The 25,180-nt window shown below is 42.2% G+C and overlaps 1 protein-coding gene across 2 annotated transcripts in view; it reads right to left on the bottom strand.

The window, feature by feature from the left end:
- The window catches only part of THSD7B (thrombospondin type 1 domain containing 7B), a 278,232-nt gene that overhangs the window by 85,671 nt on the left and 167,381 nt on the right, over positions 1-25,180 (bottom strand). For both annotated transcript variants that reach the window (XM_086615669.1, XM_086615670.1), the window contains 3 exons: positions 23,558-23,752; positions 18,571-18,834; positions 281-459 (listed from right to left, as the gene is read on the bottom strand). In XM_086615669.1, the coding sequence (XP_086471795.1) occupies positions 281-459; positions 18,571-18,834; positions 23,558-23,752 (638 nt within the window). The remainder of the gene's footprint in view (positions 1-280; positions 460-18,570; positions 18,835-23,557; positions 23,753-25,180) is intronic.

Raw genomic sequence — 25,180 nt, 5'->3', positions numbered from 1 at the left:
CTCATACACTATCCAGGTGGAATTATGTGTCCAGGGCTTCCTGTGCTCTGGGAGATAAAAATTTCTTTATATAAGAAACTTGGTGTTTCAGGTCAAATTCTGCTGTTACATGAGCATCTCCCCCTCAATCCTCAAGAGGTTCAAGGATTGCCTACAAAATGTGAGACGAGGTGTGGTCCTCGGAGATAACACCTATTTTAAATTTCACAGTACCTTGTGATCACAATTAAAAATACAGCAAGCACAGAGAGATTTCTGTTGGCTGTTTAATGCCGCTCACCTGATTCTTGAGATCCAGCTTTGGGCAGGGACGACCTCCATTGTAAGGCTTCTCCTTAAGCCACTTGGATCGGACTTTCACCCCTGGTCCACAGGAAGAGCTGCAAGGGGACCAACTGGACCAATCGCTTAATTTGCAATCAAACGGGCAAGGGACCGTGCAAGATTCTTCAATGTAACCTAAACCAAAAATTTAAGAAAGGCTTTTTAATCACCGCAGCTAATGAACTCTCATCTTCTGATGCCTCACTGCAATCTGTGTAGTCAACACAAAACAAGAACTCCTTAAAGAAAAGACATTTGGCAGACCGACAGCACCCTCCCAACGTGAGATTATGATATTATTTGTAAAGAACAGCAGTGACTAGAACTAATGTCTACTTGGTTTATTTAGTCCAATGACCATTAGGAAGGCTGTAATAAAACTGACACACACTGGCAAAAGCATCTGTTGTGATATCTGTGGTGGTAACCAAGAAGTGAAGAGAATCTGGCCATAATAACATTATGGAGACATAATGGTCTCCATGGTTATGGAGTTATGGTTATTATGGTTATAATAATAACATCTGGAGAACTAAGTGCACAGCTCAATTTTGTACTCTTTTAGGATCATGCCAGCCACCTAGAGAGCTGGCACAGGCAGGGAGTCAGAGGCCCTCCTCCCATTGGACAGAACCAGAGGATGGTGGAGACACCAGAGCTGTGCTCGTGGCATCTCCCACAAGACGCACAAGGGACCTGCCCGCAGCCTGCCAGCTGGAGCAGGGTGGGGTGGGTTCTGGAGAGAAGCAGGTGAAACCTGCTTCCCACTTCTTTCTGGTAGTTCTATTTATATATCTTTCCAACGGTTTTGTCTATTCTGAGTTTCGTAACTGGAATTTCAAAGTTTTGTTTTCAACTTAACCTGGCTTGACATAAAAGTCCTCCCAAGATCATCACCTCTTAAAATCAGAATACCAGACATCTGCAGGACCAACGCCTTTCTGAATTAAAACCCAGCAGAATTTCTCAGGGAAAAAAAAAAGGTTCCTCCATACAGGCACAACCCCACAGCTGGTTTAGGAGCTGGCATATGGAAAGAGAGGTTTTGCAGAGCGCAGCACTGGCCATGGAGCTGCTGGTGTGCAGGAAGGCTGTGGAGGGTGGCCGAACCCTCGAGGTCTCTGGGGAATTACTGGCACCAATCTTGAGCTGGCACTGTGGAATAGCTCCTGCACCTTCCTGCTTACCGTGCTGCACTCATTCTCCTCGAGTTTCTATTATCTGCTTGTCATGTCTGTATGTACTATTTTAATTTAAACAAAAAAGAGATTTCATGTTAGACCATGAAAGTCAGTGGCTGCTAAGATCAGCCTTTATTACAGGCAGCTTCGACCCTCTGACAGCTCTGGCAATGATGGTCACGGAAATAACTGAATTTCATCCCTACCGTATTTCTCATGTTTCTCATTTTTATGCCCGTTCTTTCTGTTTGTTTTTCATCACACTAACACTCCCTCTATTCCTTACCTACAGAATACCAAATTAGCTCATTCAATTACTCTTTTATGAAGGGTTCCCCCACTCTCTCTCAAGGTGACAGTCACTGCAGCAGAGGGGAAAATAACCTCCAAAACCCCCACACAACAGCCCTCAACAACTAGGAAACACCGAGGCTGAGGCACAGAGAATATTGTGGCCCAGAGCTGGATTTACCAGCTCCGCCATGCCCGAACCTGCTGCTGGTTCCAAACCAGGACTGCGTTACACCCCGAGCATTGACCCACAGCAGCAATACGCTGCCTCCCTCCTAGTCTTCATGCTGAAGTCGGTATCAAAAAAGGTTGCAGACTTCTTTAGACATCCCCCACTGGAAAATATCTTCCTTCTAGATGTACAAGAGATACTGATGTTGTTTTTGTAAATAGTACCTTAAAAAATGCTAGAAACAACAGCAGTTCCCTCCTTCAGTTCAACGATGCTCTATTTCTTCTCTCTTTTTCCTACGTGACGGTAACGTTCCCTCTTCCTTTACGGCAGCCACCCTGTAGCCTGACAGCTGCTATCATTTCCCCAGTAACTCATGTCGTAACTCTTCCCTAAAGCTGCAGACCTGTCCCCATACAGCGTGCTCTGGTTTTCTTTGCTACCTCTTATCTCTGTGTGTTGCGTTGCCTTTTCGTTTGCAGCTCCAAAGCCACTGGAATTGGGTATCTTAATTATTTCTGACCCAATTCATTACAGTGGTGTTCATGTGTTTGAGATGTTTCAACTTTGCACGCTTTGTATTCTCATCTAGGTGAGATTACACCCATGCACACATATACAAATATTTCCAACATAGACTCACCTTTTTTCCCCCCAAATGAAACTCCCAAATATCCCACTAATATTCTATTCCAACTGCTTAGGTTGCCACTCAAAGCAATTCATAATACATTATGATAAGTAAAAGAAGTTTTCTCATGATAGATTTATGAGAAGCATTTCTTAGGCAGTTCTCATAAGAGTTCTGTTCCACCACTGTATGAAATATCATTTTTCCTTGGGCTGTGTGACAGCCTAGGTAATTAACTCTCACCAGAAACAAAGAAAGTGCCTTGTTTCAAAGTAGGATTAGACAGAGGGGTTATCAACTTATCAGTGAAGGCAAAACGGGCTAAGCCTTTTGGCAGTTCAAGACCTACCTCTATAATAAAAAGAAGTATAATACAAAAAAGAAATAAAGGAAGAGGAAGGAAAAGTTATAATAAACAAAACTAAGGAAACCTATTGTATTCCATTCCTGGGAAGTGCTGTGGGGATCCCTCAGTGAACCACAGAATTTCTAAAGACGTCCTGTTGCTAAGAGGCCAGCTCATTACTTTTTGAGTTTCCTCACCCATATTTCTAAATCATATTACGTATAAACAAATAATGGCCAACTAATAGATCATTAAACTACCATACTGCCCAGAGGAAGCTAATTTTCCATAGTGAACAATGCTACAGAATCAAAATTTCTTTCAAGCTCTTCTCACAGGTTGCCGTTATTTCTCCTGTCAATCACTTGAGGTTAATCCTATGCCGAGATACCCATGGATCAAAGATTTCATTCAGCAAAAATTTTCCTCAAAAAATCTTTATGTGATGTATCCTCTCTGCTCAGACAGAGAATGCCGTTACGGCTATCTTTTTATGAGAAACTAGTAAGTAATGTTGTACTCAGCTCATCCGTTGCCTATGAGAACAGGATATTTATTTTTCTCTGTAGGAGTCAAGCAATGGCTTGCCATTGTCAGAGGGCTGAAAAGACTTTAGTTTGGATACCCATAATAATCCTAGCATTGGGGCATTCCTAGAAAACTTGTAGCATTGGCACGTTGCATAATACAAAACAAAAACATTAACAAAGAAAATTTGCTATTAAAACAACCTATTAATAAAGAATTCTACATTCGGGGTATTACCCAGAGAAATCATAGAATCATAGAATCGTTAGGGCTGGAAGGGGCCTTCAAAGGCCATCTAGTCCAACCCCCCTGCAAGGAACAGGGATATCTCCAACTAGATCAGGTTGCTCAGGGCCTCATCCAACCGGGCCTTGAACGTCTCCAGGGATGGAGCATCCACCACCTCTCTGGGCAACCTGTTCCAGTGTTCTACAACTCTCATGGTAAAAAATTTTTTCCTAATATCCAACCTGAATCTACCTCCCTCTATTTTAAAACCATTACCCCTTGTCCTATCACAACAGGCCCTCCTGAACAGCCTCTCCCCATCTTTCTTGTAGGCCCCCTTGAGGTACTGGAAGACCGCTATAAGGTCACCCGGAGCCTCCTCTTCTCCAGGCTGAACAGCCCCAACTCTTTCAGCCTGTCCTCATAGGAAAGGTGCTCCAGCCCTCTTATCATCTTCATGGCCCTCCTCTGGACCCTCTCCAACTGGTCCATGTCCTTCTTATGTTGGGGACTCCAGAACTGGACGCAATACTCCAAGTGAGGTCTCACGAGGGCAGAGTAGAGGGGGAGAATCACCTCCCTCGACCTGCTGGCCACGCTCCTCTTGATGCAGCCCAGGATACGGTTGGCCTTCTGGGCCGCAAGAGCACATTGCCGGCTCATATTGAGCTTCTCGTCCACCAGTACTCCCAAGTCCTTCTCCTCAGGGCTGCTCTCGATCCATTCTCCGCCCAGTCTGTATTTGTGCCTGGGATTGCCACGACCCAGATGTAGGACCTTGCACTTGGCCTGGTTAAACTTCATGAGGTTGGTACGGGCCCACCTCTCCAGCCTGTCGAGGTCCCTCTGGATGGCATCCCTCCCTTCCAGCGTGTCGACGGCACCACACAGCTTGGTGTCATCGGCGAACTTGCTGAGGGTGCACTCCATGCCACTGTCCACGTCACCGACAAAGATGTTGAAGAGGGCCGGGCCCAACACGGACCCCTGAGGGACGCCACTCATGACCGGTCTCCACTTGGACATCGAGCCGTTGACCACTACTCTCTGAGTGCGGCCATTGAGCCAATTCCTTATCCACCGAGTGGTCCATCCATCAAATACTTCTTACCATAACAGAATATAAATAAAGGAAACAACATAAACACATTTCTGAGTTATTGTCATTCAGCTCGGGGAGACTAACTCAAGGTTGAGTTAACACAGCTGGTTTTGTCAGCGTTGTCCTTAAACATCTCACTCATTCACCACATTCTCCATTTTCCTCTCCTCTGCAGAATCTGGTACCAAAAACTCATTGAGTTTCTAAGACCTTCTATGGAAAAAGACGTCCTCTTCTCCCCACCCCTGCTCAGCCTTCTTTCCATATGTTCTTATATTATTTCTTGAAGCTTCCTTTAACCTTTTTTTTTTTTATTCTCCAAAATCTCAAACACCATTCAAATAAAGCTCATTTAGTTTAGAAACAACAGATGAAAGTCTCTGTCCTATCTGAACCAAGATCAGGCTCCTGAACGCCGTGGAGCTGGAGCTGGACACACAGATATTGCAGGAGGTAGCGATAGAAACACCAGTGCATGGGATATTTAAGCAGGCGCTTTGAAACGTACTACTGGGAATAGTCCTGAATTGGCAGGAAAAATTGAGCTGGATGATCAAATAAGCCTTTTCTCTGTTTAAATGCTATTGTTTCACTACTGAGACGCTGCCAACATAATGGGATGAACAAATGCATTTACCTATCTGCACAGCTCATTTTACTATTATTTATTCATTAAGAACAATGTGCTTGTTGGTCTACAAGCCACAAATAGAGTTCCTTCCCTAAAGTGTCTATAATAAACAAAGCACCCACAGAAGACACAGGATGTACTGAGAAGGATCAAACACACTATGTAGCAACCTTTACTCATCTCATTTCTTCTGTGCAGCCTAAGAGACAAAGCAAGAGCAGGTAGATGACTAAAGTGAGGATGATGGTCTGGTGGGTGTTGGAGGTTAAGGCTCAAATACATGGTGTATAAACTGTTACCATCTCATTTTTGCTGTGCAACGCAAAAGAGCCAAGGCAACAGGACGCAGCGGGATGATGGGCTGGTGGGTGTCAGCGGCGCAGAAGCACGAAGATGTTGTGGATGGCACTGCAGCACCAGGGCAGGAGCTTTGAAGTAGCACATTTCTTTCCCACCTACTCAAAACGCCGTACATATCACACCAGGCACAGCCAGCGAGGGGCTGCAGTGTCCTTCCGTGTCCCCTTCTCTATTTGCAAATGGATCGTGGTGGGAGAAGTAGGCGATTAGCAGGTTTACAAGCTAATGTAGGACACTAGCATCCACCTGATTCTTGCACTTCCAAATGATAAATTTGCTGCAGGCGTAAGGTCTGCACGCAGCGTTAAACAACAGTGCCAACAGGATTCCAAGAGGCTGACTTAAAAGTGATTCAAAAATAAACAACATTTCTCCAGCAGCTTTGGAAACAGATGCCCTTCTAATTGAATTGGCTTTAAACTCATTTGTATCCTCTCTAACATATTTCATCATTTCAATTAACAAACTTCTAGCTGTTCTACCCTTGTTAGTAAACCTTGAGGTGCTTCGTAAAACTCAAGGTCATTACTAGGAGAGGGACAATTCTGTGCATCACGCAACTGCCACTGGTAATAACACCAGTAATTCCCCTTGGAATCTACAGGATAAAAGAGATCATCCTTTAACAAACAAGGCAGCAGCAGAGTGGACAGTGACACAGAAGAAATGTGTCTAATTACACAGTCCAAAGGTAGAGGAAAAAACCCCACTGATTCATTTAGCAATTAATATTTACATTCATTTGGTTACTGACTGTGAAATATGTAGAATAACACCAGTAAATCCATGTGGTGCTAAAAGTCTTGCAATTAAAGACTCTATAAGAGAGACCTGGTGGACCATGGCGCTCGGTGGGCCAGATTCTGCTCAGCTGAAGAATTGGGATCTCCTACAAAGCAAACCTCATGTTTTAACTCAGGTTAAAACTCAGCATCGAGCACAGACTGCAGTTAAGAGACTAACTCTACCAGCTGACCACAGCCCTAGCGCTGGGGCTTTCTCAGCATGCCATGGATCAGGCAGCCACTGGCCACGGGCCACACGGCATGACCGAAGGCTCCAGAAGCTTCTGAGCTACAAGGACAGAATCTCGTCCTAGGCAATCCAGGTCCAAACATTTAAATCCTGCTTCAAGGGAGAACATTATTAACTGAAGGAAACGAAGCAGAATAAGTCTGGGAGTCTTAAAGTTGCTAACAACTTCAGTTGCATCTGAAAAGGATGTAATATTCCCAGGGAACAAATGTTCAATCTTTTTTTTTTTTTTTAATACGCAAGGATTTGAGAGATTTTATGCACTATTAGCTTGCTAGCTGGGAAATTTAAGAGATCATCTAATGAATACATTCAGTAAATGCACAACCAAGAAATCCAGCAAAAATAACTTTTACATCAAATATTTTGCAAAGCTCAAATAATAGATGCCCTTAGCTTATTTATTCCCACCTGCTTTTCTCAACAAAGAGGCACATGCTCTTGTTATCTCATAGCAGACTGATTATAGATTCTAAATAGACCAGAGAGGACTTGTAAAAAACGCTGGTAAGTTTAACTCAACATTATTGTTATTGAAATTCATCCAAAGGTTGGTTTTACTGCTCAATTTCACAGTCTCTATAAATCCTGACGACGCAGTTGGGTTGATGCTGACTTTGCGTTATGATTCCTAATTTCTTTTGATTTTGTACTACAGTTTTCTTCCTTAGAGAACTCACAAGCTTACATTTTGACTTACATACAAACCGTAACAGTTGATACATTTAATCTTTTAACTAAGCAAGGAAGTCTCCATTAATTAGCACATTCCTTCTAACAGATTGCAGAACAAGCTGAGAACTCTTGCAGAGAAGAGAGGCTCGTCTGCTGCCTTCAGAGTGCAAATAAATAATACAAATAAATAGGACTTCACAGTGTACATTCATCTCTTAGGGAAATTTTGATGCAGAAATCCAATGCACAAATCTGTCTAGGCTCCAAAACCAGCTGTGGAAATGATTCTCCCTCCTCCTGGGGCTGCTCCCCACAGTGAAGGGCTGGGTTGGCTGCTTGGGAGCCCCGATATCTCAAGAAAGTCCTTACTCAAATAAAAAAAAAAAATCATCCACTGGGATCAATAGCAGTTAGGGTAGTAGCTCAGCTGTGTTTTTGTATATACTTTGCTCATCAGCCTGCCACTAGGAAAATCATCTGCTTTGTCCAAACAAAACTCAGGACCTTTTTTTTTTTTTTATCAGTGCCGTCATCTTACGTGTATCAGGAAAGTTGCCCCACTGTACTTTATTATGAACTGTTTAGCATGTATGTTCTTCGGGTTATTCGATCAATAGTAACAGCAGTTTTTAAAAACAAACCTGAGACAGTGTTTATTTTTTATCATTATTATGAGACTTGCATAACAAAACAAGGCTGTTTTTAAAGGCTGAACACACTTCCGCAATACATCACAAAGACAAAATTAAAGTGTCCTCAGACCTCTAAATTCCCCTCTTTCTCCTACATCTGACTTCTCTCAGAGGCGCAATTGCACAGTAGCTCTGAAAATAGATGCGCATCGCAGAGAGCTCTGAAGATCGATATAGACTTGGGCAATTTGGACCAGGCGAGAAAACGTCTTCCCGAGCCAAGGGTCCATCACTGGGAGAAACCTGCTGCCAAATGTCACCAAAAAGAACCGCCTCCATCAGTACATCACGTATAGCCTGAAGGTCAATGGTTTCAGGCTCGGCTGGAGCGCACTAAGAAACTCAATTTCAGAGTCCGGGGCGCTCCGTGGCGAACGTCTTTCTGCCAGTTTCCAATCACACGACTTTAGGCACGGTCACCGCAATATGGCACCTCCCTTCAGCTGCCAAGCTGTGAGCCCAAGACACAGACAAGCCTCGTTTAAACAACCTCCCTCAGACAACGACGCGACGGTTTCCATTTTACAAAACGGGAAACGCTGATGCATTTCCTTGCATCCTGATAATTAGCCCGTATTGTGCCTTATAATACTGCTCTCACTTCAGACAAAATAAGCCACCAGATGACTCTGCAGAAGAAAGGTACACAAGGCAATTAGATCCATGTGCAATTAATATTATCAAGAAGGCTCATAACAACATGAAAAAAACCTTACTTTTCTTTTTTTCTGTTTTTTTCTTTAAACATACGTTCCTAGTACTTTAATTTACGAACTCGAGAGGTATTACCAAGTGCCAGGGCTGCTGTTCAAGAGCGGGTCACACAGGTGCTGGAAAGGCAGGGAGAAGCGTCAGAGTGACCTCTGCAGCCTCCCTCCCCACCGTCACGGGAGGCGAGTGACACAGTGACCCCCTCGGATCAATACATTCAAATCAATACACCGCCTCAATTCCATCTTGTCTCATCGACACTAAATGAGAAACCCACCTACAAGCTTTAATTATACTGGTGCTGCTCTAAAGATGCCACTAATCATTATCGACATCAAGAAGATCTGTGAGTGCTTTTCCAAATGCCAGGTATCCACCATGAGGTCCGGTCTGCTCAGATGAGGAGTTTCGCTCCTCCTATCAGAGGTCACCTTGCTACAGAGGCGGGGATGGATACAAAGGCATCTGACCTTCTTAAATAAAGCTATACTATAAAAAATATCTGATGGAAACAGGATTTTAAGAAAGGGAACAGTCCTGGTTTTCCACAGCTCATGCACAGGGAGAGCAGCACAACTCATTTAGATGATGGAAAACCTTGAGATGGAAATAGGACGTTTTTGTGATGTTAGCAGGCGCCAGTACAGAGTACTGACGTACTGAACTCCTGATAGACTTTTGTTTCAATTTTGCAGCATGACTTTGAGCACTCTGGTTGTGTAGTTCAATCTTCTCTGCTGGAGGACTTCAATGAAATCAGACACGAGCAGAAAGCGATGCCTCTCATTGAATAATATGATTTTTAATGGTCACTCCTCCATGTTACCAAATACAAATGAGATCCAAGAGTTCAGAGGGGGAATCTCCGTCTGTAGGGAGGGATATTAGAAGTTCTGCAAACCAAGGTCTCAGTGATTTAATTTACACCATTCTCATTTTTAAACCTTGGAGGACAGAGAGATTTAAAAGTATGTCTCAGACTCAGGAACAGACTAAGGTAGGATAAATTCTCAGTTACTCCTCAATATCATTATGATAATCCTGACAGCAGACCAAGTTGAAGATTAATTTTAACCAAGTTTCCTAATTCAGGCTCAATTCCTCAAACCTTCTAAATTCAGCTGTTATGTTTCAAATTTGGTCTTCCAAATTCTTTGATCAAGCAGAGTACATCAGGCACTTTAAAAGATATCCGTTACGTGCCCATGTCCTCCTGCCATGCTAACTTTATTGCTGTGTGCAGTGTCTCAGCAAACTCATCACTGCGCTGGCAGTCAGCTCATTTTATTCAGACATTGGCCTATGTGCAAAAAGTGGAATTTTTCTTTCTGTAGGACTCTTGTTCCATACAAGCAGAAACACATCATGCTGCATCTGAAGGTCTTCAGAATACGTCAGATGTGAAACCCCTTAACACTCACCAAAATCCATTAAAACACCTATTACGTCCAGCTGCCACAGGGCTCCCTACCAGCAGTAAAACCATGAAATTGTGACTTTCCTCTTGAAAACAATTAGTCATTCATTTATTTGCCTGAAAGTCCTGCTCATTGGAGCTGTATAAAAGGCAATCAAGTTAAAAAACATTGAAAAAACCCCACGTAAGACACAAAAGGAATCCTGTGAGCTACTACCAGTACATGTCATTTCCCCGTACAGCTACATATGTCGCAAAGGGATCACAAAGCTCTCCATGAACAGAAAAGTGTAGAGGTCTTAACACTAGAGTACCTAATTCATGAAAAGTCCTTGCCTAAAACAGTATTTCTTCGTACTTCCAATATAATATATTAAATGGAATGAGACACAAGGAGACAAAATGTTAATTCTAAATCTTTGTATGGTAACATTTTACCAGAGCCTTGCTTCATAACAGGCTGTATTTGGGACAAATGTGCTATTAAGATCGAAGAGACAGGCCACATTTCAAAGAGATACTCTTAAGGTAGCCCACTGCAGAAATCAGGGCAGTAGATCGTCCGGTGCATTAACTTGCTATCCAAGCTCTCCTAAACCTCCAATAGACTATTTCTACATGGAGTTACTATTTCTACACTGAAAATGTTCCCCAACTCCCATGGAAGAGCTTTAATCAACCTTTCAGAAACAGAGAAAAACTGACTGAGCCTAATAATAGAAACAAAGACACAGATGTGAGCAAGGGTGGGTAGAGGTGGTCTGGCAAGTGGAGGCTGGTGGCGATTGTCAAACATAAGAAAGCCTCCTTGAGGTTAGTAAAAAAATCATTCCGTTGCATAGTCTGGTATTGCTGCCTCTTCACAAGGGTCGTTTTAGGGAATGCAGCAAAAAGCATAAAAGAAATCTGAGCAAAAAAGAGACAATATAAAGACTTTAAATATTTAGAGTCAAGGAGTAACAACAGACGCCACTGACTAAATGCAACACCTACAGAGGATGCTGCTCAAGTAGCTAATCCTCTAAATATTTCCTCCTAAGATGCATGCTTGCTTTCTGTAAGAAGACAAAGACCTAGAAGAACATGCATTTCTATGTACTAATGCCTCAGGGGAAGTCTTACCTTACTTTAAATAAGCTGCTTTGATACTCAGTTTGACCCATTCAGAAATAATATTTTTGATGGTTTTTTACTTTTCATTCTGTTGCCAGAAAAAACATAGCAAACAGCAATGTCTGAACATGTGTCTTCTGATCCAATTTCATTTGATAATTCTTTCAACATCTAGGAAGGAAGAACTGTGACCAAATTTTCTTACAGCAAATCGATTTTGGAAAAAAGGAAAAGGGAAAGATAGGGAAAAAAGCACTGTTCTTTGAGCATTGTTATGAGAGCAATATGTAAAAATCCTGTAGTCACAGAAGAAACGGAGGGCAGGTCCTTCACGGGCTCTGTTTCTGTGCTTACAGCTCCCCTGGCAGCCACAGCTGTAATTAAGAGTGTCACTGCACACCCAAAGAGATGTGCAGAAATATCGGAAAGAGGTCCAGAGGAGAACCCAGTCAGGATTTTGGGACTAAATTTAGAAGCAATTTAGCTTTGAAATAGCAGAAAACCAGTCAAAGGTGACAATGGCTTTGATGTGTTCTGAAGTGGGGATGTGAAGGTAGGACAGCTCTGTCTGCAGCTGGCGATATCTTTCAGCCACCCGTGGTCCAAACCTGGCCTTAATTCCTGTGCGAGGGGATGGAATGGGCAGAAACTAAGGCGAATTTTTAGCTGAAACTTCTTCCTCAAGCAGTCTTTGAAAAGACTTTGTCCTGGTAAGTAACACGGTCATTTTTCTGTATTAAAAAGGCCACAGAGAGATACATCGTAGAGACACACAGGGGAAACCACGGAGAGAAACAGGAGTACTGTACTATTTAATTAAAACCAAGTGTCAAAAGAAGGGTAGAGTAGTCTGAACATGGGGTCTACACAATATCATTAACCAATGGTGCCAAGACCACCTACTACTCCCACACTTTCAGGGAGGAGGAGGTATCCTGAGGCTGTCACGTGTGCAGTCTGAAGCTGGGAAGAGGACAGATGGGGCAGGGTTGTCCGTATTCTTTGTAAAAGAAATGAGGATGTCAAGAATGCAGCCTCCAGAAATGAGGCCTCATCCATAAGATGTTTGCAGGATGCTGTTCATGGAACTACAGAAACCACTTAAACCTAAAATTAGTTGGATTCTGGAATTAATGGTTTGGCTAAAAATGAGATTTCAATACAAAATTTCATTTAGACTAAGAATGAAATTAAACACTCAGGAATATTTTCAAAAACTCAGGTGAAACTTCTGTTCAGAAAAGTTTCTATTTCTGAAGAATTTCAAAACAAAAATCAAGAATTTCTGCAACAATTTCACTCTTTGAAACAAAATTTAGCAGATATGGAAAAATGTATACAACAGTAATTGCCAGAATAGATACACTTTCAAAAATAAACTGGCATTTATTCAATGAGGCTTTTCCAAATTTTTTTGCAGAAATTGTTACCTTGTAGGAAAGGTAAGTTTGCTATCAGTCCAGGATAGCCTTGGGTCACATTTCTTTAACCTGTTAAGTTCTGCTTATAGGTTTCTGAGCTACAGAAATATCATTTTGCAGAATGATTATTAAAATCTATTGATTAAAAGCTACCCAAAAATAGTTCATTTTCTCCTAAAACGGCAGTGCAGGGATTCCCACACCGCGGGGTTTCAGAGCAAGTCCTTATGTTAACTCACAGGTAGGTCACACCATGTCTATCAAGCCAGTGGCCAGGATTTTCACGTAAGGGAACGTAAACCCCAGAGGAACGCCCCAGGTAGAAATACAGCACTACTCTGGGCTGACCTTTCAGAAAATCAAATTTCATGAGACTTGATACTACCTGGTTTTCAGCAGGAGGACTTGAAATTCCTGATCCATGACCTTTGCATACTGTCCTATATCTCTCAACACTGGGGACACAGCTCATGAGGACAGAAGCAACGCTGTCACTGCTGGCACACGCTGCCCTGATGTGCCTCGGAGCAGGGAACATCCCTCCAGCGACCACAAAAACTAGGAGTTTTCACATCACCAAAATGTTTAACTCCTCCTGGTGCATCTGTTTGCTAATCCCACCCGTTCAGGATTAAAACTGACATTTCCAAGGAGTGACCTTGTCAGCAGCATTTCCAGTAGCACTGTTAATGTGGACCTGAACAGGAGGAACCAAGTGACACCCCTGCACCAGCAGGTGCTGGGGAACCCTCTGAGCAAACCCAGTCCTCCTTTGATTTGTCCACCCGCGACTAAACCACATACAACAAAACACTGCACTGTTGAGAATAAGGAGGTATCTGAGCATCCCTGTCGTGCCCGTCATAAATTTGGAGATAATTAAAGCTTTTTAAGGTGACAGTAGGTTGAAGCTAACCGCTCTGTGATTTAAAGCCACGATCTATTTGTCTGTTGTGTCTTTCTTCCAGGTTCCTGTTGTTGCGAGCACAGCAGAATTTGAATAGTATAAGCACTCTTCATAAATTCCTGCTTTCCATAAATTGCCCGTCGGATCAAAAGCAGAACTTCTGTGCAAGAGCAGAGAAACATCCAGCCTTTGATTTGGAACAGATGAGGCACCCTATGTTCCTCTAAGATTAAAAAAAAGTCCCGTTGGCACAGCACACAAAAAGAGAGAGGCAAAGAAACGATACGAAATGATTTAAAACAAAGGAGGTGGAAATTCGAAAATAGTACGAGGAACTCAGATGACAGATTGAGAAATGGATGAACCAGAATTAAGAGGACAATTTCATGTCTAAAGAAGACGCTCCAAACACCAGCCAGAGAACGGAGACCCTCTGGACTAGCAGTGAACTGAATGCAATATAAGGCAGTCTTCTGATGGGAAGGCAAATTGAGGCAAATTATCGATTATGTTTTTGTAATATAGCTAGAGATAGACACCTCTACCCATAATTTCATAATCACATTTCCAAATTGAACGAAGGAAGAGTGAACCAACTCTGGGAAAAAAGAATTAGCTCAATCCGGAAACTGCATTTGTTGAGCTTCTTGAACAGTCCATCAAGGAAAACGACAACATCACTAAAATAAAGCAGTAAACTGAGCTGGTTTTGGCTGAGATAGAGCTAATCTTATGCATAGTAGCTAGTATGAGGCTGCTTTGGATTTATGCTGAGAATAATGTTGATAACACACTGATGTAGTTGTTGCCACGCAATGCTTACATTAAGTCAAGGACTTCTCATACTGCCCCAGCCCTCCCAGCTTCTTCGCCGCAAGAAGCTGGAAGGGGACACAGCCAGGACAGCTGACCCAAACTGCCCAAAGGCATAGTCCATACCATAAGATGTCATGTTCACTAAATAAGCTAGAACGAGCTGGTGGCAATAGCTGCTCAGGGATCGGCTGGGTGTCCCTCAGTGGGTGGTGAGCAGTTGCATCACTTCTTTTTCTTGGGTTTTGTCTCTCTTTTTTTTTGTTGTTTTTTCCTTTTCAGTACGATTTAGTAATAGTAGCAGTAGTAGTATGTTATTTTATTTCGATCATTAAATTGTTCTTATCTCAACCCACGAGTTTTCTTACCTTTTTTCTCCAATTCCCTTCCCCATCCCACTGGGGTAGGGAGGAGGGAGTGAGCAGCTGTGTGATGCTCAGTTGCCAACTGGAGTTAAACCACAACACTAATCACAAAAGCCAGTCATATGAAAAAAAAGCTACAGTGTGTTTTCTCTGGACGCCAGAGAAAAGATTGGGTGCAGAAAGGAATACGACTCAGAAAAGTCTGGGATTTGTAATTTTGAGTTTGTCCTATCTAATGATCTCATCATCATTATACATGATCAATAACCCAAGATTAAATTGCAGTGAGGATAGGTAAATCAGTCAAGGTGTGACCTATGCAGCCACTACAGTTGACCCAAAGCGTTTACACAAGCTGTGCTCAGCTGTGCTGGGTCAGGGCAGAGGTCCCTCCAAGCCTAGGACTCAGGTCCTGACAGAAGCTCACAGTAGAAACCATAGAAGACCAGGCAAACTAATAGGGATTTCCACTAAGGCACAGCTGGAATGCTTTTGTCTTCGCTGGTTTTGGACCATGGGGTACTCTGTATGTGATAACTCCATCAATGGCAAAAAAAAATCCATTTCCTATTGAGAAGGTATGCTTAAAGGGTTAATATATTTGCAGATAACAGGCCTAGGAGAGTTGGAGTCTAGACTGCTGCCAAACACAGATGAAGAGATTTTAATAGTTTTTTGGTTTGGTTCCACTTCTCCCAAGCTGCAAATGCAGAATCGCTCACAATACTCAGTGTAAGATCAGGGTCTCAGACCCTGAACCCCTCTGAGCAGTGATTAATTTCTCCATTAGACTCAAACTCACAGTAAACTCGCTTGATAACTATGATACCTTCACATAGTAAGTCACATTGACATGAGTGAACTAAATCCTACTGAACTGGTAAGTTCAAAAGCCAGGTTTCAGTCAAGGAAAGTGAAAATCATTGCAGTGAGAAGGCAAAAGCCCAGAGTTTGCTCTCTAGAAAAAGCTACAAACTGACCTATTCTATTCTAAAACATTTTTATTGTCCTATATCTTGTACTCATGACATTATCCAGTCTGGGACAAACTTAAAGCTACTTCTAAGGGAAAGTTTGCATCCTTACATCTGTCTTTCTACACTTTGCAAAAGTTCTTCAAAAGGACCCAGCAAAGAAGTGAGGTCTAAGTCTTACAACATATCACTTTTGTCCTGGTTCAAGGGAAAGGAAGAGCACTGTCCTGCAAAAGGAAAAAAGCAGGAAACAAAAAGAAGTCAGAAGACCTGAAAGAAAGAGAAGAGGAACACGCTTACCTCTACAGCTCATAAAGCAAGAACAAAGCCTAGATATCACAGTGACTGGCATTCAATGTATAAGGCAATGGCTTAATTAGCCATAAATATGGTCAGCTAGCAAATGCTAAAAGGTCATCTGATACTAATTGTGAACAAGACAAACTGAGCTGTCTAAAAGAAACTGTCATGAATAATTTCTCAGGGCTTAGCAATTCTACATGCTTCTGTAATTTGCTCTTCTCTATTATGGTTGAATAACATCCTGCTAATTATTAATTGGATAATGATTTGTTTCTATCACTAATTCAATAACGTGTTCAGAAGTGCATTTTGAAAGCTCCCAGCTCTAGAGACCATAAATACCGGGCTTATCTTCACTTAACTGCTCTGGTTGGAAGGCAGGTCCCAAGTGATGGAAGTGGAGCCTATGGAGCTTTCTGCCCACTTTTGGGCACCCTACACCCAAAGTCACTGAAGTATCCAAGTCCTCTGGAGACTGAGGCAACACGGCTTCCCTGCTCGCCTTGCGGGCAACAGAAGGTCCAACACTGGGTACCAATTAGAAGCTTCCACATCCTGCGTATTAAACAGGGGTCTGGCTGGAGAGGAGCAGTTTGCCCTTACGGGAACTCTAAGGGGTATCCAGAAGGTGGAAATATCTCACCTGTCCTTTACATCCCTCTTCCACACCCAAGGCTCTTCAGAGCACTGTGTAAATAGACTGTAGGAGAAAGAGCATACAATAGGGCAGTGCTGTACAGTTCTGACCACCCCTCTGGCCTCTGATGTGGGTTCTGTGCCAGGGTTGTGCTGCAATCACTTTTGTTCAGATAAAAAGCTGAAGACAAGAAAGCCAACAATAATCCCCTTGAGCTACCACTCCCTACTACCTCCCTAAGAGAAGCCAGACCATTAAAAATGCCACATAAATATCACTGACAGAAAACATGCTTCAAGGTTATTCAGAAAAGCCCCACGCATAGACAACCTTCTCTTTTTAATAGTGATAAAAAACTCTGAGTTTTTCAAAAGAGCAAGTCACGGCACAGGCAAATCCACCTTTCAAAACCCAACAGCTCCCTTTTTGCAGAAGAAAAGGTAATGTTGTGGGGGAAAGGTATAGCATTCCTCCTTCATGGGCCACAGAGGCATAATCAATTGGTACAACAGCACATTGTCGAAACACAAACCACAGAAAGCTGCTTTATGAATCCGTGCAGCCAGCTGGAACAACCATCAACAGCTGCAAAAGGAATTCACTCCAGGACTGAATCACTTCATTAGGGTGGGTTTTTTTTCCTTTTATTACGTGTGGCTCAGGCTGCTGATCCTCATCCTGAAGACCCTCCACAGAGCAGCCCCACTGCTTTCTCTGCTCCCTTATATGCTCAGGAACATTAGTGGTTCCCTTTGTATTAATCTCCTCCTGAGACATCATTTCTCCCTCTCCCATCATATAGCTCACCAGCAGTCTTCCAACCAACAACATCACATTGTGTGGTGTCCTACGCTCGTTGACTCTAATTCAGAGAGGACTAGAGGTTTGGGGGCAGCACAGGTAAAGAATTTACCCCTAAGATAAGGGCTTTTGCCTGTAAATTGATTTTGCATAATGGTCGTGATGAATGGCAAACGATGGAAAATATCCAGAGGGAATGACATTTCCTGCTTGCTCTGCTTCTAATTCTGCCCTATTTCTGTTTGCTATAGGCTACGTGATTATACGTGAAACATAGACAGAAACACAGGCCAGAGCCCCAGCAAGCAGTGATACTGGAATATACATTGTGTACCAATTTGAGCTTGAGACTGGCACAAAATTGCAAGGAGACCACTGGCTGCTGAAGTCATAAGTAACAGCAGGTGACATCACAGGGGTTTTGTAATTAAATATGATTATCTCAAGAAAATTCCTGATGCCTTCATTGGAAACAATCGTAAGAACCTTCAAATTTAGTGAAAAGGAATAAAAATTTATAAACAAAAGCTGAAGTAAGAAACATCTTCAAACAAAATACTAATTGAGATATACCTTTTCCTTCTCCTAAGCTTATACTTTTACGGGATTTTAAGACAAATAAAAGAAATGCCCCTGGTATTCTGATAGCAGAGCCAACTTTAACTTTCTTCTGCTTCATTTCCATGGTAGAAATGCCAGCAGACCCTATACTGTGGAAAACCTTAGTATTAAGAGTGATAAGAAGACACTAGAAGAACAGTGTTCAACGCTCACAGCAACCTTGTGAAAGCTGTTCCAGCAAGTAGACAGGTTCACACCTACAAGAGGCTCCAAATTGAACCGCTGAGCAGATGACCGTGCTCAGCACCAGGGCTATCAACACGCGTTGTGCTCTTTGTAAAATCTCCTTACCCGAACTGCTACAGCGAGATGGTTCCACGAGTCTGCCGGTCTTATCGTAACAGGCAACAGCTCGCAGTCGTACGCCCTCGCCACACTCCTTGGTGTCTCCTTGGGATCGTGTTCCCAACTGTGGCTCGGATGTACCTCCTCCGATAATGCAGTCAGACCAATTTCCGTGGGGCTGGGAGGTAAAGACCTCGCAAGGGCACAGCTCTGTTTCAACTTGAGGATAAACTTCTGTATTCTGGCATTTGTCTCGCTTTCTGCTTCGCCCTGTTCCAACCACAGAAATCTGTTCGTTAGCTTAACATCTGCTACTTTTGATAACAACACGTCATATTATTTATACTTGCATGAATTCACCACATTAGAACCAAGACAATCTGAATGTTAATATCCAGGAACGTTTCTGAAGCGTCTATTAGCTGCTGCCAGTGCTCTGGAGTGCAAGGACAACGTATTTATCTCCAGGGGCAACCAGAGAACTTGGAAATACTGTTTTGCTGGGAAGGGCAAGGAGCAAAATGCAAAGTCTTACTCTAAGAACGGTCTGCCCAGAAAATGCTTTGTAATTTCATTTAATATCATTTTCCTTTAATGATCTGATGAAAATAAATTGATTGTTTTGTCTCTATTTGCTTGTGATCAATGGTTGCCAGGACAACTTCCAGAAGACTCTACATAAGCCACAATTTCTTCTTTGAGGCTACTTTACAAATTAGTTAAAGATGCACTCTGCACATAAACCATACTTCGAAGAAAACAGAAAATATAATCCTCGGAAAATTATTAGGGCTGGAAAGCATTTCAACAGTTATATTTGGGTTAACGTGGTTTTTTGCCCTATTCCTTCAACAAGTTTTAAAAGAAGGCTCTTCACAGATTTTTCAGTAGCTTCAGGAAGTAGAAGCACTCAAATAAACCTGTGGTACAGCTCTCTGCAACTGCACTCTCCATGCCCTGTTCCTGGAGGACTTCTAGGCATAAGAAGACATCCCTGCTACAAGGAGAGGTAAGGTAAAGAGGGGAATTCATTCTCCCTGCATCCCTACAGCTGCTCCAGGGAACAAAGGTCTGTATGCAGCCTCTAAAGATAAAATCAATGCTTTTCTTGCCATGAATTAGCCAATGTGACGTGGAGCAAACTTTATGCTGGCTGAGCTCAGGAACATCTTTGCGTTTGGCATCAGCACACAAGGGGAGAATTCCTCTTCACTAACAAACCGCATCTGTATCACATCCTCAGAATCTTTAAGGTCCCTTCCAACCCAAACCATTCTATGATTCTATTAAATGTTCCTTGGGGAGCTTGGACACGCTAGAAATACTTCTGCAAAACGCTTTTAAAGCTTTGGTCTTAAAAGAAATGTTTTCTCTTTGGTACTGCACACAAATAAGATCCTAAAGCCAAAAAAAGAGAAAGTTATGTAACCCAACAACCCTCTTTCTAGTCTGGAACAAAGAGTCATTTCACCACACGTCAGTAGCAGCACGAGCTGGCTGTCATCAATACCTGTCTGCATACAAACATGTACCTCCAAAGAGAAGGGCACTGATTGCAGACCCTTAATATCACTGTCCTTCAAGCCCCAGTTCTTTCAAAATTGTATTTCCAGAGTTCTGGGGAATGTAAAATTTGCCAGCACAAAAGGATAATAAACACAAAGGAATCAAATAGTGCTGGCATCTTTATATTTGTGTGTATATATATTTTTTATATATAGATACATATATTTATGAGCAAATTCAGGTAAGGTGTAAGAGGTACAACTCCACATACTTCAAGGAAAGTCTTTTAAAAGGCTTTAAATAGATCAGGAGCTCTCTAGTGGCATTTCCAGCATTTTATGTTTGACAAGTTGACAGAAGCCACAAGCTCAGTATATATGTACAGCTGTATGTTCTGCCTGGTATCAGTAAACAGGGGAACTTGGGACTTGCCCATGTTTTGCCATTATTACCTGAAGCACATCAGTCTCAGGTAATGATGCTAATAATCTCACACTTATATGACATTTTTTTCCCAACTTGTCCTGCCATCTGTTTTGTAGGAATCTTCCCCCTAATGAAGTTGCTATGAAAGCTGTATTTTGAGGGCAAAAGTGACATTCATCCCATACTCTTCACAAAGAAGTAGTTTTAGAATTAGTGATGGCGATATTTTTATCATCTTCGCAGATTGCTTTAGAAATTACTATTAAAAAATATCACTGCAAAAATTCGCAAGGACATAAATCCTTCAATTAAACAGTATTTTCATTTTTAAATTAAATTTCTGAACACTAACAAATATTATATACCTTAAATGTTATCAGGTATGCTATACATAAAAATTATATGAAACATTAAAAATACACCTTCCTACAGAAAATGCATTGTATCCACAGTACAGTGAATGAACTGACTGTATTAATTAACTGAAGACTTATCTAAAAACTGTATCATGACTTTGAATTTTGATACGCTCTGTAATAAGTCTTTCACTTCTTAAGTAATGACTAATTTTATATGTAGAGTCTATGATTACTTACAAAGTAAAATGAATAATACTATTAAAAACTGAGTGGGAGGCAAGCAAATACTTAGCAAACAATTAACAGATTCCCACTAAATGACATTGTTAATGAACTCTTATAACGAAGGCGAAGCATTCACTTGAGCACAGACATACACCATGCTGAACAAGGAGGTACAATTCATGCACACTTACAGAAAGCTTAAATAAAAAGGGATAAAGAAGTCTTAAACAGCATGAAGTATTTCCCAGACAGCACTTTCCTTAAATCTTTGGACTGAGTTCACATGGATAAGATTTCTTCAAGACTTTTGGCCAGCCCCAATTTTCATTAAGTTTTATGCAAAGACAGGTCAGCATTAATCTCATAGAATCATAGAATGATTTGGGTTGGAAGGGACCTCAAAGATCATCTAGTTCCAACCTCCCTGCCATGGGCAGAAACACCTTCCACTAGATCAGGTTGCTCAAAGCCTCATCCAACCTGGCCTTGAACACTTCCAGGGATGGGGCAGCCACAAATCCTCTGGGCGACCTGTGCCAGTGCCTCACCATCACTGCAGAAAATTTCTTCTTTATATCTAATCGAAATCTCCCCTCTTTTCATTTAAAGCCATTGCCCTTTGTCCTATCACTACATGCCCTTGTCAAAAGTCCCTCTCCAGCTCTCTTGTGGGCACCCTTTAGATACTGAAAGGCTGCTAGAAGGTCTCCCTGGAGCCTTCTGTTCTCCAGGCTGAATAACCCCAACTCTCTCAGCCTGTTGTCAAAGAAGAGGTGCTCCAGCCCTCAGATCATCTTTGTGGCCAGTCATCAACTTCTTTTGAACTGCGGTGAAACCAAAACCGATGTCCAATTTGGTCCTCCCTTGCTGCTCTCTGTCTCCACCCCAGCATCACCTGGGACATCTGGTGCACATTCACCACTTGGTTTTCAGGACACTTTTTCTGGGAGCGGGCTGAGACCATGAGCTCCTTCCTGGTGGGAGGAAGGGAACCCAGCAAGGTCATATTGGAGAGACTGGTGGTGTTTGGTCATGAATGCAGTGTGGGTGAGGAGACAACCCATCAAAACCTGAATATCAGAAACCATTTTTGGTCCACTTACTTGAATAGATCTATGTCTGACATAGAACGGCGTAAGGAAGGGGACAGGTAGGACCATACTGTTTTGTAACTTGCACAGACGTTCATAAACAAAACTCAGATTTACAACTACCTGGAAGTAAGTATTCACTTATTTCCTATATGTTTTCTGTAAGACCAGGCACCTATTATTCTGTTAGGCAGGCAGGATTTCTACTACTACAAACATACAGGCATTGACAGAGAGAAGATTTCAGAATATACTCTTTGGCAGAAACAATAGAGCATTTTACAGTAATGATTTTTATGTAAAAGAGAAATCTTTACCCTTTTAATGAGCCATACTGATGAATGGCAGCTTGAAGCCATTATGTCTGTATACTGTAATTGTTAGTTACCAAAACCTTGCATCGTTCCAACAGTAATAAACTGAGTTACAAGACAGCTGTGCAGCCAGGTACGAGTGAGCCTAGAAGAAAGGAGCAGTAGTAGCCACCATACTTTGCTGCCATTCAGTTCCTGGCAATATCACAGCAGATATTTTTACAGTATTTTACTCCATAGTAGAAGTCTTTGAAGTTTCACCTCTATTAATGGAGCAAACTCAAGCCAGCTGCACCATAGCTCTCAAACATAAAACAGAAAAATGAAAAGATGTGAGTGTTCAGGATAACAATAATAGTAAATTTCTTGTAAACCTTCTGCAAACAGTGTGATTCATTTTTATTTGATTTAGCTGGGGGTGGGGAGGCAGAGGTGGGGAGGAAGACAACTCCTGACAAAAAAGCAGCTCCAACCTATTAATGTTACAGGGTTTTAAAGCTTTTCAGTTTGGTCAGCATTCAAATAACATAATAACAAACCACAACGACAAGCATGGGAGACTGCTCCATGAAATGGTTTGAACTCGAGTGTTTAATGAATACATATAAAAGATCAAACAAAACCGTTTTAACGATACTGTTTTTTCTTTATTCATGGTATTAATTCACCCTGTTGAACTACTGGATACCGCTGAGCACGAAACTCCCAGCTTTAAACTTCATCCAGATTTCAACAGTATTAAACAGAAAAACACACTGCTTTAGATTCTTGGATACGCATTTGCTGCACGCTTCCCAGATTTATAGGTCAGACCAACTTGCACAATGCATAGTCACTGTTTCATCTGGTTTCTGTCTAGAAATGGCTTTCCACCACCGAGTTCTTCTGCACTACTCTCGTCCTGAAATGCACGTGCATAAAGCAGGCAACGATCAGTATCAGATCCAAAAATCAATTAAGGATGACTCCTATTCTGTCTGGAACTTCCCCAAACCTCAACATCAGTCCACTAACATCTGAGAAACATTATTCACAAGTATTACCATCAGATAAAAACTATAAAAGATTGTACCTGTAAGTGACCGTCTCCTACTTCTAGTTGATTCGCAGTCAAAGGAGCACGCCGTAAATTTAGACCAGGGGGTAAATGTGCAGTCATCTTTGCAGGGAACGAGGCACTCCTGTACGAGAGATGGCATAGCTCCTGCCCACTGCATGCAGTCCCCGATGTCGGCAGAGGAGTTGTACTCCGACAAACACGTAACAGCTGAAAAGTAAAGGTACAGAAATCTTTATGTTGTTATATATGCTGCATTATATTCTAGACAGTCAGCACTTGTGTTCTACACGAGATTCACTCTTCTGGGTTAATAGGATAAAGCTGATTTATTTTTAGGTCATTATTCATGCATCACTCAAAGATGTGCTAGAAGCTTGACAAAGCCATAAAGACACATTCTTACTTGAGCAGTTTGTTATCTAAATGATGATATAAATTCAATATTCTCAAGGAAGCCGTCATTTCAAGGGTTGGGGCAACAGTTTAACCAATGATACATTACACAACCAAACAAGAAAAGATATAATACCGCAGTGATGTGCCACAAAGCATGTTCGGTTGAGGCCAGGATTGCCAAGCTGTGATGCACACACTATACATGAAACTGAAATTGCTTCAAAGTAGAAAAAAAAAAAAAATTAAAAAATACAGAAGAAAGCTTCCTTCTCCAAAACTGCCATTTTTGCCATATTTGAAATGAAGGGAACAACTGTCTGAGCAGCTTCCCCATACAGAGTGGTGACCTCTGCTCTATCTGAGCAGCAGATGCTACACCTAAATGCTTCCTGCAGCAAGGTGTAAACACCAGGTCTGTCCCCTCAATATTGTGCTACCCCTTGTGCTCTCCTGCTCTCTGGCCACATGAACTCTTCCATTTCTTGCATAAATGGAGACGTTTATGAGGAAGGACACCAGCAGCCATGATAGAAAGGGGCTGCAGCCACAGCACTTACCACAAGCCTGCTTTTACGGTGCACGATAGCTTGCTGTAAGAGCACTACTGAATGGATCCATTAACACAAAAAAAACCAAACCAAACCAAAACAAAAACCCAACTGCTCTATGGGTCGCAGCTGAGGACAGTGTCACTCTGCTGAGGTCCATCTGACCTGAAGTGCCTTCACGCATGGGCAGAGGCAGAGCCCCTGCACACCTGCTGAGCTTTACCTTCGGTCGCAGCACTCTCAGGGCTGCAGTCCATATCCAAACACGACGCGTTCCTCTGGTTCCCTGCCCAAAGCTTTATCAGCTCTCTAAGACTGGGACATGGCAATAAGAAACAGCAGGCACAGGGTCAGGCTGGGGCTGAGGTCTCTGAATTTGGACGTAGGTGTCTCTGTGGCGAGGCAAGAGTCAAACAGGGTTTGCAAGAGCACAGCCCAGGACTCAGATGCGCTGATTTCCTTCCAATCTTCTTTTAGGTCAATGCCCTTTTCCTTCAACATCTCTGTCCATTTTGAACCATAATGATTAATTTTTCAGGGTGGATAATGACACTGTACAGCCATGATGAAGGACAAAAGTATTACTGTATAAATCTGAGTCACAGGAAGCCTATAATAAAACTTCCTAAAATTTCAGTGAATTAGTAATAAGTAATTATAATAAATAAAAATAGCCTGCACATCATGGAGT

This window comes from Tauraco erythrolophus, chromosome 8, assembly GCF_009769465.1.
Source record: "Tauraco erythrolophus isolate bTauEry1 chromosome 8, bTauEry1.pri, whole genome shotgun sequence".
Lineage (NCBI taxonomy): Eukaryota > Metazoa > Chordata > Aves > Musophagiformes > Musophagidae > Tauraco > Tauraco erythrolophus.
This window is presented reverse-complemented; position numbering and strand designations above follow the sequence as displayed.